This window comes from Triticum aestivum, chromosome 7A, assembly GCF_018294505.1.
Source record: "Triticum aestivum cultivar Chinese Spring chromosome 7A, IWGSC CS RefSeq v2.1, whole genome shotgun sequence".
Lineage (NCBI taxonomy): Eukaryota > Viridiplantae > Streptophyta > Magnoliopsida > Poales > Poaceae > Triticum > Triticum aestivum.
In genome coordinates this window covers 463123457-463138054 of record NC_057812.1, presented here as the reverse complement: position 1 = coordinate 463138054, position 14598 = coordinate 463123457, and the positions used below count along the sequence as shown (strand labels likewise).

The 14598-nt window shown below is 43.3% G+C and overlaps 2 protein-coding genes across 2 annotated transcripts; both read right to left on the bottom strand.

The window, feature by feature from the left end:
* Positions 1 to 7334: 7334 nt before the first annotated feature.
* Positions 7335 to 10995, bottom strand: LOC123147576 (molybdate-anion transporter). The gene is made up of 9 exons (XM_044566843.1): positions 10606 to 10995; positions 10380 to 10524; positions 9384 to 9552; positions 9035 to 9296; positions 8512 to 8600; positions 8212 to 8394; positions 8031 to 8116; positions 7866 to 7950; positions 7335 to 7767 (listed from the first exon to the last, which is right to left on the bottom strand). The coding sequence occupies exons 1-9, from the start codon at positions 10820 to 10822 to the stop codon at positions 7633 to 7635; spliced, it is 1371 nt and encodes a 456-aa protein (XP_044422778.1). The 5' UTR covers positions 10823 to 10995; the 3' UTR covers positions 7335 to 7632.
* Positions 10996 to 13719: 2724 nt separating this feature from the next.
* LOC123152213 (uncharacterized) lies at positions 13720 to 14284 on the bottom strand. The gene has a single exon (XM_044571818.1). It carries the CDS (start codon positions 14171 to 14173, stop codon positions 13940 to 13942), a length of 234 nt encoding a protein of 77 aa, XP_044427753.1. The 5' UTR covers positions 14174 to 14284; the 3' UTR covers positions 13720 to 13939.
* Between the last annotated feature and the right edge of the window lie 314 nt (positions 14285 to 14598).

The window sequence follows — 14598 nt, the reverse complement described above, 5'->3', positions numbered from 1 at the left end:
AGCTACGCCACTGAGTAGTGGCACGGCCACACACATACATGCATAAACTTGCCTAACTTCAAATGCTCTCAAAAAAAACCATGCGTGTGACTCCTCCAAAAGGATGAAACATAATGAGCATTGAACGTAAATGAAATGGAATGACCTTACAAAAGTTGAATCACAAAATCTTCACCAAAATACCATAGAAATAGTCCAAAGACAAAAATTAATAATCATACCAATTCAAAACACCATACACTAACATAAACTTATCACATCCGCATTAACGCATCTGCGAGACATAAACAAGTCCAGCTCCATGACTTTTTTTATTGATTATTGGTTTTGAAATAGCTTACCAATTATGCCGAATACTAGTAATGTGGACTTTTGAGCATGTTTAGAAGGACTCAAGGTCCCCTCGCCTCGGCTGACGCGACTTGAGACAAGGAACGGATGAGATCGCAACAGACGCTCAAACCCTAATCGGCGTTTGTCTTCCATGGGAGAAAAAAAACTGAAACTGTATATTGAGATTCAAGAAGAATAATTATCATGCTCATATAGCTTACAACATGATCTCTTGAATTCACGATGGTTAAAAATCATTAAGCGCTATTTTGAAAATGTAGGTTCTGAAAATGCATTCTATTTTTCTTATGGAACGGACTGCAAACATCATCATGCTTTTAGTCATGGTCCCTTTTACCCTTCCTTTTGACATGAGTGATAAGAAGGTAAAAGTTACTCAGACCTACTACTTAATGAAATCAACTACTTAGATTTATCGTATTACCTCCGTGTCGAGAAATTTGTGTTAGACTAGACAAATCTAAGACAAGCTTTTCGAGACGGGGGAGTATATTCTTCTCATCTCTCATGCGAAAAGAATAGATAAAAGGGTTAGTGTTAAAAACCTCTCCAGTCCCATTAGTGAAACGAACGCGGCGGACAATCTGGTAAAATTCTCACGTCCCCCAACACGCGTTCATGTTTTTGTTCACAAAGGCGGGTGGTCGACCCGACCCGACCCAGCCCAAGCGGTAGGGCATCATTGGTACTGTCCGCACCAGCAAGCAAGCAAGCCGGTGCATGCATCTGTCAGCAGGCAAGAGAAGGAGAACGCAGATCGGGCATCGGGAGAGCGATAGATACTATCGTTCGTTCGTTGGTCCATTCATCATGTGGCGGTGGGTCGTGCCACCGCGACGATGGACCGGACCGTCCCACTCAGGATCAGCTCCCGCGGCAAAACCACGGGCGAATCCGTCCCCTGTTTCGCAAGGTGCATGCACCTCCTCCGTACCACCACTCTTTCTTCCACTTTCTTCTTCTCGTGCTGCTGCTACGCCATCACTATTCGGATTTCAGCATCGGGTTCCCCGATCTGGCCTGCCGTGTCCTCCTCATCGAATGCTTTCTTGCCTGCTTGCTAGCTAGTAGCACCACTGGTACTACTGCCTCCCTCCCAAAGCTGGTGGCACCGAGTTTACTCAACCGCTAATCGCGCCTTCCCGTCCCGTTCCCACGTGCGGCGCTGCTGCTGGGTAGTACTGCTACTAGTGATGAACTAATCATCCACCTGCCATATCTTTTTGCCTGATACTCCTACTTACTCTTAATTCCTCCAGCAGATTAGGAGAAGGGCACTTAATTAGTCCTGCGATTAAACTAGTCCATGGGCATCATCTGTCCACAAATGGCCGCTCCATCCATTCTCGATCTACCCTGTCCCCCTTGCTCAGTTGGTACATAGATTAGGCTAATATAGCTGTCAGCTAGTGCACAGGACGAAGCAAAGCTAGCAAATGGCGACTGCTCCATCGCCTTCTCCGGAGCCACGGAATTTCAATACGCCCAAGTGTGCGTCTCCACTCCCTACGTACGTAGGAGTACGTGATGGGGTTTATCATTACAATTCCAAATTGCCACATGATGAAACAAATAAAGCTGCTAGTCATGCGTACGCTTCTGATTAACACAAGTGGATTGGACGGCACGCCAACACACGCTGGAATGGACACTTGATCGGGCATAGGTTAACGTAATCTACTTGCCTTGTTATAATGTACTCCCTCCGTTCCAAAATAAATGACCCACCTTTGTACTAACTTTGTACTAAAGTTAGCACAAAGGTGGGTACAAAGGTGTACTAAAGTTAGTACAAAGGTGGGTCATCTATTTTGGAACGGAGGGAGTTCTTGCTCCGTTTCTAAATATATCTCTTTATAGAGATTTCACCATAAACTGTATATACGGAGCAAAACGAACGAACCTATACTCTAAAATGAAACTATATGCATTCATATGTGGTTCATAGTAAAATCTCCACAAAGACGAGAGTAGTATTGCATTTTGCAAATAGTATGAGAGATGAAGCGGGACGGGCGGGGAAATGGAACATCGGTCGGTCGGTCGGTCGGTCGGTTCTTCGGCCGTCCTCACATCCTCAGCGACGTTGGTTGACACGAACAACTGATGTGTCCCCGCATGTCAGCCGAGTGCACTGTGTGCAAGAGACAATTTTGCAAAGGAAAGTCTACATGGACGAATGAACATCACATCACTGAGAGTTGAGAACCATCCATGTGCACGTTGAACATCTTTGGCCGGCGCAACCATGCCTTCGTGTGCGGTTTTGGGCGGCCACGGCCACTGTTCCAGTTGCGGCACAAGCATGCATGGAGTATGCGTACGCTGCGTGACCTCGACTGAACTATGTATGGTCCACGGAAAATGCATCCACGTTCTGGTGTTGGACACTTGGGCGCACGTTGCTGAGTGGACCGAGTTATGGGCTCAGTCGGCGACCTGTCTGTCATTCAACTAGCTATAGCTCATCGGTGGTGCTCAATATGTTCTCACGTCTCTCTTTCTCTAGTGAAACTGAATCGCTGCAAAATTACCTCCGTCCGGGCAATTCTCTTCTTCTTAATTAATCAATGAGGCAATTCTTTTGCCTTCGTTTTGAAATTTTTTTTTTAACAAAATGTAAAATATACAGTATGTCACAAAAATTATAGTGTGAAAAAACTCTTTCGGACCACGCCAGCACTAACTTTTTTGGTCTATATAAGGGTGTTGGCAGCCTCTTTGTTTCTCAAATAATTTCATTTCTTTGTTTATAAAAATCTTCTCCCTGGCTAGCTCCTCTTAATTTTTTTTCCCTTTCCCTCGAAGCTATGTGGCCCATAGTGGACCCACCACATCTTGTAGAATCGGCACCCGCCCCTGCGAGCCCACGTCGCCTAGAGTGTCGAAAGATTGGGGCTTCGCCACCTTGGCCGAGCTCCCCTCCGCCCATGCGGGCTCCGCCATGAGCTCGTCAGTCCAACATTATATTTTTTATAGCGTATAATTCATATTTTGTTAGTCATAAGATGGTCAAAGTTTGACCTAAAATATGAGGTAGCCCAATAAACCTGGACGAAGTAAAAGTGAAGGTAAAACATGTTTATGGTTACACTATTCATCCAATTGATTTAACAGAATGGACCACAGGAAAAACTAAGAGATTTTTTCATTGGTTTGGGTTTCACAGGAGAAACAAAGGAATTTTACAATCCACTCCAACATCTTCTTCAAATTCCTATACACAAAGACCAAGACAAAGGCCATAACTAGCACATATTGACTTAATCTTACCTTCGCATATGCACTAACCTTATAATTTGACTACTTTATGGGATTCATGTGTTTTTCTTATTCCTGTGAATCAAACATACAATTATGCAAATTCATGTGTTTCCAAAATTTTCTATTTTGTACTCTCTCTGTTTCTAAATATAAGTCTTTTCAGAGATTTTAAATGGACTACCACATACGGATGTATCTATCTACTCTTATAAAAAGCAGAGTTGGTGATGACGGTGTCTACCATCTTGCTATATAGGTCGTCCAATCTATATCTAACTTATAGGAAGGAAACTATGACAATTTAACCGCACTCCTTTCCACATTTGCAGATAAGGCCTTTCCTCGTTCATCCTTTTCTCCCACGAGATCTTGATGTTCTGTGCAACGCACGAGCATCTTGCTAGTATAGACATATTTTAGAGTGTAGATTCGTTCATTTTGCTCTGTATGTAGTCACTTGTTGAAATATGTAGAAAGACAAATATCTAGGAATGGAGGGAGTACATGCAATCCTACCATATTCATACGTTTTCTCTATTTTTATGTTTTTTTAATCCCGAGTATCCTCACAAGATTTCTAAGGGTTTCTTTGATTCAACCGACTCTCCCAGGAATTTTGGAGGATTGTAATCCTTAGAAATTTTGCCTACCAAGATTGTAATCCCGCGATTTCAAAATCATGTGAATCAATGAGGCCCAAAAGAAGTGGAGGAATATGATCCTTAGTGTTTATTCTTAATGACAATCCATAGGAATTACTCTTAGGATTCATTTGCCCTAGATTTTATAGAAAAAAAATCATCCACTCCAACCTCTTGTTTAAAATCCCATAATTTTTCTTCCGTATAGTCAAGCATCCATAAAAAAATATGTAGCACTAAATATGGCATGACATTCCATTCATGCGTTTTTCCTATTAAGGCATTTAAAAAATCCATGCAAATCTTCCCTTTGCTAGCTCTACGATCAACCCCATATGATTGTCGTGATGGACATGGTCGGAAGACCAGTGTGCTTAGTTTTCTACATCAAAATACTTTCGGGGAACATGTAGGCTACAATAGCTATGAATCAAAATTTTCTACCACGTCACCCAGGAATAATATGTGAGGTGCGTGTCATGAGTCTACCACTTGACGGTTGATACATCCAACACATCTGTAATTTTTTATGCTTCGTCCTTCGGTTGTGCAATGTTTAAAAAAAATAGGAACTAATATAACTTATTAATGGTGTGCCTAGTGCAAGTTCCCGTTTTATGTTGTTTTTAATTTCAGGAAATAAAATATCACTAGAGCCCCCAAAAATTCAAAAACAATTGAAATAACTTAGGATGCCTGAAGAGGCATTGCGGCCAAGGCCCAGTACCTACGCACCCCAACGCCCTCTTGCCTCCAATGCCCGATGTCATTCTATAGCCCCAAAACTTCCCTTAGAGTTATTGGCCATTTTTTCGCCGTCGCCACTTCAAGTTCCGAGGCAATCTTCCTTTACTCTGTCAAAGTGGGAATTCATCTCCATCTTCACCAACGTCGACCTCGCGCGCCTAGATGTGTTGTGACTAGTCCATCCCCTGGGCTACACGTTATGATAGTAGCCAAGATGTAATATCACCATTTTGAAGGTCAATACAATAACCAAATAAGTTGGCCTACATGATTATGTTAATATGATATAAACTCTAGGGTGATGTTGGCCATTTGATGAATTATTATTTTAGATTTAAGGATACCTTATGTCTAATTTATAGGTGCATAATTCTCTTTAGTTGCACGTTTTAGTCTTGGTCAGTTTAGATAGACAATACATACTGGGAATGATGTTCATTAGTTGGGTTTAATCTTGCAAATAAAGTATTGAAGTGTCAGAAAGTGAAAAAAACTTGTGTTGTATTATTGTCACTAAGGATAAATGCTTGTATGAGGACTGAAATGATTCATATGAATGACCTATGAACGGATTATTAGCTATTGATGCAGAGAATGTCTTGATCTATGACGTACTGCCTATATAATATGAACACATCACATATAACGTGGCATGATATATTTCATTCTGCATTTTTTTTCACTTGACTATGTCATTTTGCCGCATTTCTATGCATTGGAGAGATACACCGGATGAACCTATGAAACCCAATCCAGTTTTTAGCATAATAAAACTCAACTTGCAGTAATTTTTACCTATACTTTTATTTCTAGTTATATATATTTTTTATTTTTTAAAAGTAGTTATATTTTTATTTTGACGATACAAAAAATATTATTTACTACTTTATCTTTTAGTTAACTTGTATAGTTAGCAAGGCCAGCAAGGTTGACATCCTTGCTGGTATTGTTGAGACACAAGCGGAATTGTATTTGTGTCGTAGAAATTTACCCTGTTGCATTGCAGAACGCCATTACCTTTATAGATTGATGATACCTTGATTTTTCTATTGTAAGAAATTACCGCTTGCTGCAAACACGTGTACCTGAAAGCTCAACTCACCGTTAAACCATATTCCTAGAGAGTAGAGACCGTGCGGATATTTCAAAACCACGATCGATGCATTTCGTGCTGCAACAGATCGAATCGAGAAGGGAAGAAGCGACAAATCTGGACACCGCACTTCCGACAAATCTGGACACCGTTCCGATTCACTCCGTCGGTGCGAGCTGACCGTTGCTTCGTGGCGTGGCATCACAGCAGGTTCAGCTCACTTGGCCTCCATGTGCCCTAGAAGTCTAGAACCAGAAGGCTTAAGCCCGAAGTCACTCGCACGTCGACATTGACCGTCGTCACCTCGACCCGTACGCGCATTAGCGTACTGATGATCCTGTGCCGCAGGGAAAACACGTTGGCCGATCGAGTGCACCGGACGCCGGCACGTAGACCGCCGTCGAGCCGCACAACCCGAAAAGGCTGGCCAGCCCTCAGGAGTGTTTTCTTGGATGGATGATAAAGTGTGTCCGGACAGCTCGGTTCAATCCGTTTGCGGGCGATTTAAGGGTTCGTGTTGAACATGCCTGAGGTTCCGTTTGGCACTCGAGGAATTTTTCTGCTCTCCATGGAAATGAACTGACTTGCGTCAAATTTGCAAGGTGAACACGACTGCAGCTTCCGGGCTAGGCTGAGAACACACGGAGAGGGAGATATCTTTGGTCGTGGACGGAGAAGATACGGTGGTCTGCGAATCGGATTTGTTAGCACTTAACATATGCTTCTGTGTACATGACAGTATCTGCTCATCTTTATAGGGGCTAGGGACGAGCAGATACGATTCCCACTTTTCAATCCCAGCCGACCAACGCAATCACAAACGATAAACAAAGGTTAAAGGTTCTCAGGGTACGATTCACTGCAAAGTTCGGTGGTGAAAAGATTCAGGGACCAATAATCCTGAAGCGTCAGGCATACTACGTGGAGAGGGACTCTTTTAGATTATAAGAGAAGAAATATTTGCAATGGTCTTTACAAGGCACAAGGGTACGTTCTAGTACAAAAACGATTTTTTTTCACGAGAAACACCATGCATTCCATTAAATAGTGGTCGCGGCAATATCACCGGCCACAGCACCAGATACATCTATGGGGAGATCAGACAGCCACAAACACTGGCCATTGATCATTGCCCTTGAGCCATAACCAGCTAACAAGTGTGCTGGTACATTACATTGTCGAGGACAAGCACCAACTTTGTAATCTACGAGTCCCATTTGCAACTGGAATTTAGCTTCACGGAAAAGAGTACAAAAACGACTCTATCATAACATTTACATCATCACAGTATTTATGCGGCGAAAATGCAGCCTCTTTACGTGTCTACAGGATACGGTTGACGTCGATTTGAATAATGTGTCTTTTTAACACAGAGAAAACATTTCATACACCTACTTTCTGGTATGCTGCACCATTGATCAGGGCATAGACAATGCTAATTAACCGTGAGGATCCAATGGTCAAAAGCCGAGGAAAAATGAGCATGCTACAAACATAACACCTTCCAAGCCGGTATTGTAGTTTATCATCATCCTATAGACTGCGCACGTTTTGGCGGGTGTGTTTTCTCCACCGCCGCAGCATATGAATGCAGCCCCCGGCAGACAAAAGGCCACAGGCTGCAAGACCTAGAATGGTTGAATTTGCGATGTTCCCATGGTAGGCGCCCTGCACACAGAAAATAAAGGAGTGCTGTCAACCACTGTGTAAACATGCCACCGTGTAAACATGCGGCACATTAACATTTACCGCCAAGAAAGGGCTACCTGTATTAGGAAAATGAACATAGGTGCATTTCTCAGTGCTAGGGAAAAGCTCATCATGCCCCCACGTAGTTCATTTGGAAGGTACCTTCAGCAGTGTCAACCATGTAAATAGAGCTCTAACAAAGTGGGCTTCAATCTGAAATTTATCGAAACCATTTCACTTACATTGTCCTAAATCTGGCCAGCAAAGGTAAAATAAAGCCCATGGACGCATGGAAGATGCAGAACAGTATCACCAGTGTTCCAATCTCCTGTCGAAAGAAACAAGACTCATTAGACTCACGACACAAACTTTAAACTGTAGATGTATGTTGGCTTGCAGATATACACGGTCATTATGATGTACCTGGTAATCATAAGCCACAACTGACAAAGCAAGCCCAGCGGCAATGTATGCTGTTGTCAGGCTATCCTCGTTCTGGAAAGGAGCCATGGCTCCATAAAACCATGGAACAGCAGCACTTCCAAGCATTCTCGAGACCAGGAAACATGGGTAGATTAGTGACAGAGGAGCATCCCTTCCGTCAGCCTGTTACATTAACAGATCTGTGAGTGTATAAGTGTGACTTCGGTCTTCAATCAAACCCTGATCAAGCACAACAACATAAGGAAAGCTAGCAGAAAAAACTAAGGTACAAACTCATACCACTATCGTTGGTGCCCAGAGGAACCAAAAGGCTGATACAGAGAACTGGACACTTGCTTGAGCTAAGACCAGAATCAGCACTCTTTTGTCTGAAACAAGCAGGAGATTCTTGTCAGAGATGAAAGTGAAAAGTGCAGGCACCGAAGAAGCTTGACCAGATGATAAGAGGTGAGTTTTCTATTCATTAGTTCACAATTAGCTGTAAACTCCGGAGGATAACAACAAAAGTTCCATTGTTCACATCATAAATTCACAACTGCTTTCTTATTCAACTATCACAGCTCCTAATCCAAGCATAGTCCAAGAAACCCAAAAAGTATCATATTGTTAAGGACAATAATACAGGAATCTCAATAGCCTCAAACGCAAAGCCACGAGACAATGACAGGACATTTCATACCTCTATCTACTTCATCCTTTAGCTATTCGAGGACATTACCTTGCTAACAGTATTAAAGATCCATTAACAAAAATGACACAGAAAGCATGAAAAAATAAACAGGATGGTATACTCACCACTCACCTCTGAGGACATGAGCAAAAAATGATTTTTGGTAGCTTCCAATGACAGATGCATGATGGGCGGTACTGATACTTGGTGCTTTTCTGATATACAATATTCCTATTATTGATACTAAGGCTGCAAACGTATACGGAAGCAAGATTCCTTTGTTATCATCATCAAGCAATAAGTTTGTGATTCCTTGACTTCCAACAAGGGATATTGATTCAAAGAATGTCATCAGCCAGAAGGTATCAAACAGCGAATCTTGCTTCTGGCCTTGCTGAAAATTCGGCATAAAATGGTTAAAACTGGGACACCATTGATGAAGGCAGAAATAGCAACAGAAAATGTCTATGCAAACACAAACCTTCTCATGCTCCAGCACAATCCATGTCTCAAAACAGAAGCAGAACATTGAGGATGCAAGAGCCAAAATGAAATTGTTGACCCATGCACAACGAAGCCCACTGAAACTCTTCAAGCCACCCACTGCAAGCTGAAGCATCCAGTAGAATATGCAAGCATTCTGTGGTCCTCTATGAATTTTAGTAAACAAATGTATATACCGATTAGAACAATAAAAATAGGTTCTCGTTTTACACGATATTAATAGGGAGAGAGAAGATCTAGTTATCTAATGGGCCTGAAATCCATGGAGATGCACATAACAGAAAATCATAACATATTATCAAACAGTAACACAGACCAACTGATGTGGAACAGAAATATACACAGAGGTACGCTATACAAACAATTAATTATACCGGTTTAAGGAAGCACTTAATCATACCAAGTTATAAATGTCCTTGGTAGTATGGCCTACTCTCTGTATTATCAACATTCTCACGTGACACTTTAAGTTTTTGAACTTCGTATACCATTTTACAGTTCATATTTGTTGGAAGAACATCTTAAAGCAGAATGGATGAGTAACAAATATAGTGCTAAAGGGGCGCACATATACTTAATAAACAGGTTACTTATACAGTTATTCTATATCTCATTCCACAGGCTTTTGTGAGGTGGGACATAACATAAATGAAGAAATATAACTTTAATATGGACCCTTGAACTTGATCGATAGAAACATAACTCTAATATGGAATCAGTCAGTCTAATACTCTACTCTACTGAACAAAACAGCATAGAATTTCTAGAGTCGAAACAGAGTTCTATAAACAGGCACCTACCAAGATAGAAACTGGTTGCCAGGATTATGTTCTATTTAAACATTGGAATGTGGTTGAGACTGTTCTGAGTTGCAATGCTATACAACTCACATATGCAGGCTATGCACATGAAACAATTTACAGAAAATGTTTCACCATTCGATGTAAACAAATGATCCAAATGGAGAACTCACAGTTTGTCAGAGACAACGCCAGATGCACCGCCGAGAAAGAGCGCGGCGGCCGTGGCCGCGGCAAGGCGCGCGGCCATCTGCTCCCTGCCGAACCCGCACCGCACGAACTCATCCTCCCCGAACACCGACTGGATCCCCTCCGCCACTACACAGCAATAGAAAACATCACTAGAGCCGCCCTCGTCAACTCTACAAAATGCAGGGGGGCATGGGTGGTGCTGCTTACCGGATGCAAGGCAGAAGAGGAGAAGGAAGGCGCGGCGGAAGCGGAGGAAGGGCGTGGTGCCCACGTCAAAGGGAGAGGGCGAGGAAGGGGTGACTACGGCGGCGTGTGGCCGGGAGAAGTGTGGGAGGAGGAGGACGGCGGTGAGTGATGCGGCGGAGATGAGCGGGTAAGCGAGGGGGGTGAGCACCCACTCCTCCCTCTCGACCACCATCCCCATCAGCGGGATCGATTGTCAGGGGAGCCGAGAGGCCTCCGCCTGGCCGCCCCGGTCCGCGGCTGGGACGGATCCGGAAACGGCGGCGCCGGCACGCTGGTTTCTGGCGAGTTCACGTTTCCGGCGACTCGGACGGGGACCAGCAAGAGGAATGGGGTGGTCGCGGAGTCGGCTCTATGGGCCGATCTGGATAACCACTGGGCTCGTTGGGGTATATGATAATATGGGCTTTTCACGCGGATCTTTGGGTCGAAAATTAAATTTTACAAAATTAGTCAAAAATTTCTGAAACTTCTTGGAAACAAGAATAGCATAGCGTTATATTCGTGTGCATTTTTTTACGAAGGAATGAATTCCATGGAATTCTAGGCAACACAAAAACAAAATCGACACTATTAAAATGTTACTATTCATACTCTTTTTTATTCATTTTGTCTTTTTGTCCTAGAGTCCATAAAAGTCACTCCTTCAAGGAACTTTTAACACGAGTATATAACTATACTATTCTTGTTCCAAAAGTTTTAGAATTTTTCACTTACTTTGCAATTTATAAATTGTTACTTTCAAATCAGGTGCAAATGGGACCCAAGATCGATTGGGTATTTCCCCTCGTGGATGCTTCTCTTTGTGTTATAATATTTTATTTTCCATGTCCCTAATTTGGAACACAAAAAAAGGAGTACTATTATTCTCTAACTAATTCATGCCAAATTGCTGGTGACTGTTTTTGCGGGCGAGTTATGTAAAATTCAGCTTTAACTTGTGCTCCCTCCATTCACCGTTATAAGGTGTTTTGGATATTTTAATATGGACTAATATGAACTGAAATGAGTAAATAAACACACCAAATGCATCTATATACATCCGGTTTAAAAAAGTTAGAACATCTTATAACTCAGAATAATGTTAGTGATAATTTAGCTAAGTTTGCTAGAGATGAGGGCAGAACCATGACTTGGTTAGGGTCTGGCCCTGAAGTTGCTTTGTCTTTAGCTTTTGATGACTGTAAGGATCTTGTGATTGAGTAATACAAGTTTTCACCCACAAAAAAAACTTATAAGAGTGAATGAAGGCAGTACTTGTTAAAGTATAATGGACATATTGTTAGTTTGGGTGAACGAGGTGGATCATCAATGCGATTTGACAAGGTGCCAATAGCCAAGACATCTCAAATTTGCAAGTCAAACACAATGTTTTCAAAAATTACAGCCTACTTGATTTGTGTATTTGACTTCAAAGGAGCCTGTTAATTGTTTCTTTTTAAACACAGTAAATACATACATCATTTTAATTAACTTAGATTTTGGTAAACGAGCTTGTGTATCAAGTATGCAACTTGAAAAGGTCAATATGGTTAACCTAAATTCAACATGAGTAGCTAGCAGCTAAAAACACACAAGAAAATTCAACATGTTAATAGATGTATATATCCAACTTGATTTACCCAAGACGAAGTGCAGCCTTCAACTTCAACAGCAAAAAATATATTGTACACTAGTAGTGGCGAAACTAGACATGATTTTTAGGGAGGCAAAACACAAATTTTAGATGTTCGGAGGGGGCCAAAGGCTATATTCGAAACTCAAAACATGACTTCAAGACACAAAATTTTGTTTTTGTTGTGCATCCCACTTGTCCGTTGGTCGTGAGCGATGGTTTGATCTAAGCTTAGCCGTGAGGGAACCCGTGTCGCTTTGTTGGGATTTTGATGTTGCCCGGGGATAGAGCGAAGCCACCATTGGGGTGTGTGGGGGTGTCGTCCACAATTCCCTATCGCTCTACCCGTGTTGGAGGAGGCCTTCTAGGGGCATGGCTACATCTGATGACGGTTGGGTCATGGTACACTCAATGTAGGTCTCACCGGTTCTCCAATTGGTGCTTCTCTTTTCCCATGGCTTCGATCATATGGTGCATGCGTTGTTTTTTAGAGCAAAAGCATAAATGCCCAACTCCAAACTAATGAAGCGATCAACCGGCTAAGATACAATGGAGCTTGATAAAAAATGAAAGATAGCAGGCGAAGCTCGCTCACGATGAAGAACTACAAAGCAAAGCAACAATTAGAAGGGACCACCACAACGAAACCTGAATCAAACCGCTGGAGGGCCTGATGCAAACTCAAACAACAGAGCAACAACATCCGGTAGAAAAACAACCAAGCTAGACGAGAGGATCTGGACCGCATGGAGAAAACGTCGATTCAGATGCCCATCGACTCGGGCCAATGTCGAAGGGGAGATCCAGATGTCCCCTACGCCCAAATCGTGGCACAACATGCGGAAACCGTCCATCGACCGATAATCTAGAGGCAAACAGGGCAGAGAGCCGATGAATCATTATAGAAGAACCAACTTGCCAACAACATTGCCGACGTTCCGGAGAGCGGAGCACCGCCGGCGCCACAAAACACCTCGCAGCGGGTCCAAAACCCCCCACCCTTCCCTTGAATGACACCTCTAGGGAGGACTGTGAGCCAGAACACCGCCCTCCCCCTTGCAACGATACCTTCGCAAGACGGCATGCATGTGAGAGGAGGGGGAGGGGTGACGGTAGGGCTGGGGTCAGGTCACTCTTGTATCGCCTGTGGCGGGCGACGCGAGAGCCAGGGGGATTAGAGTCTGGGGACGACGTTTCATAAGCTCGGGCGTTATTTTTTGCTTTGGTTCGCCAATTGGATCGACAGGTTGGCAGACATGTCAATAGACCAAACGGAACAATCCCAAATTTTGAACATCAGACACAGGCAAAGGGAAGAAGGGTTGTCGACGTGACGTGACACCGAACACCATTGAAGAAAGGAGCGCTCAACTCTTCACGGGGGCTCCTAAGAAATAGACTGGTTCTCCGACCTCGAGTGCGAAGAAAAATCAATAGGAACCAATTTGCTCAAATTTCGTGGATGCATCATGCATGTCATCTTTATAAACACACGATTTACACATACATAATTTCCATTTCTCACTTAGTTCTGTGTCTAAAAGATAGAAAGACAGGCAAACAAATCAAAGGAATCCAACACCAACACAGCACCCCATGATTGGCAGCTTCTGGGGCCTTGGAGCCCCTGCCCCTGTTCAAACAAAAAAGCACCCCATGAATGACCGGAGAGTAGGCACATAGTTACCCTACTGGACCGGGTTTGGAGGCATACACATGCACTCCGATGGCCACAACCGCGATGGTGAGCAAGCAGAAGTAGAGGATGGCGTGGACGAGGATGGAGAAGCCGCTAGTGCCCATGTTGCCGAACTCCACCACCCTCACCCTCGCCGGCAGCTGGAACAGGAACCCCGGCGACAGCAGGATGAACAGCACCACCGCCACGATGATTGGGCCCCAGTCCGTCGTCGCCATCTCTCCTTTTCTAATTTCTATGTCACGCACACAAGCACAATTTTGACACTGTGTTCGGTTGTTACTCTCTGGATGCTTGGAGCTCACTGTGACTTGGTAACTTGGTAAGGGAGGAAATAGGCGGTCCATGCAATGGGATGCCATACTTTGGAGGCAAGGGACCCTAAAGAGAGATTTAACTGCGGCAACGTGTTGGTTGACAGGTACGCATGCCGCTTCTCTTTTTGGACACAGTCGGCCTACACAGCACGCAAGGGATCCCTTGAGTGTTTCCTTTACACATGCCGTAGTCAGCTGCTATAAGCAGGCCAAGTTTAGGATGGTTTGTTCCCTAATGGATTGCTAACATGTTAATCGATCGACAGATTAAAATATTGTATTGTACACCGGACCCAGCCCATAACGATGACGAAGCTAGGACAAAA

What these genes read in the sequence shown, in the direction of transcription:
- LOC123147576 (XM_044566843.1), bottom strand. Translation starts at nt 10,822, where the DNA reads ATGGGGATGGTGGTCGAGAGGGAGGAGTGGGTGCTCACCCCCCTCGCT. An exon ending in GGCGTTGTCTCTGACAAACT is followed by an intron (nt 9,553 to 10,379) that starts GTGAGTTCTCCA and finishes TAAAATTCATAG; the next exon opens with AGGACCACAGAATGCTTGCA. An exon ending in TGTTCATTTTCCTAATACAG is followed by an intron (nt 7,768 to 7,865) that starts GTAGCCCTTTCT and finishes TTCTGTGTGCAG; the next exon opens with GGCGCCTACCATGGGAACAT.
- LOC123152213 (XM_044571818.1), bottom strand. Translation starts at nt 14,173, where the DNA reads ATGGCGACGACGGACTGGGGCCCAATCATCGTGGCGGTGGTGCTGTTC.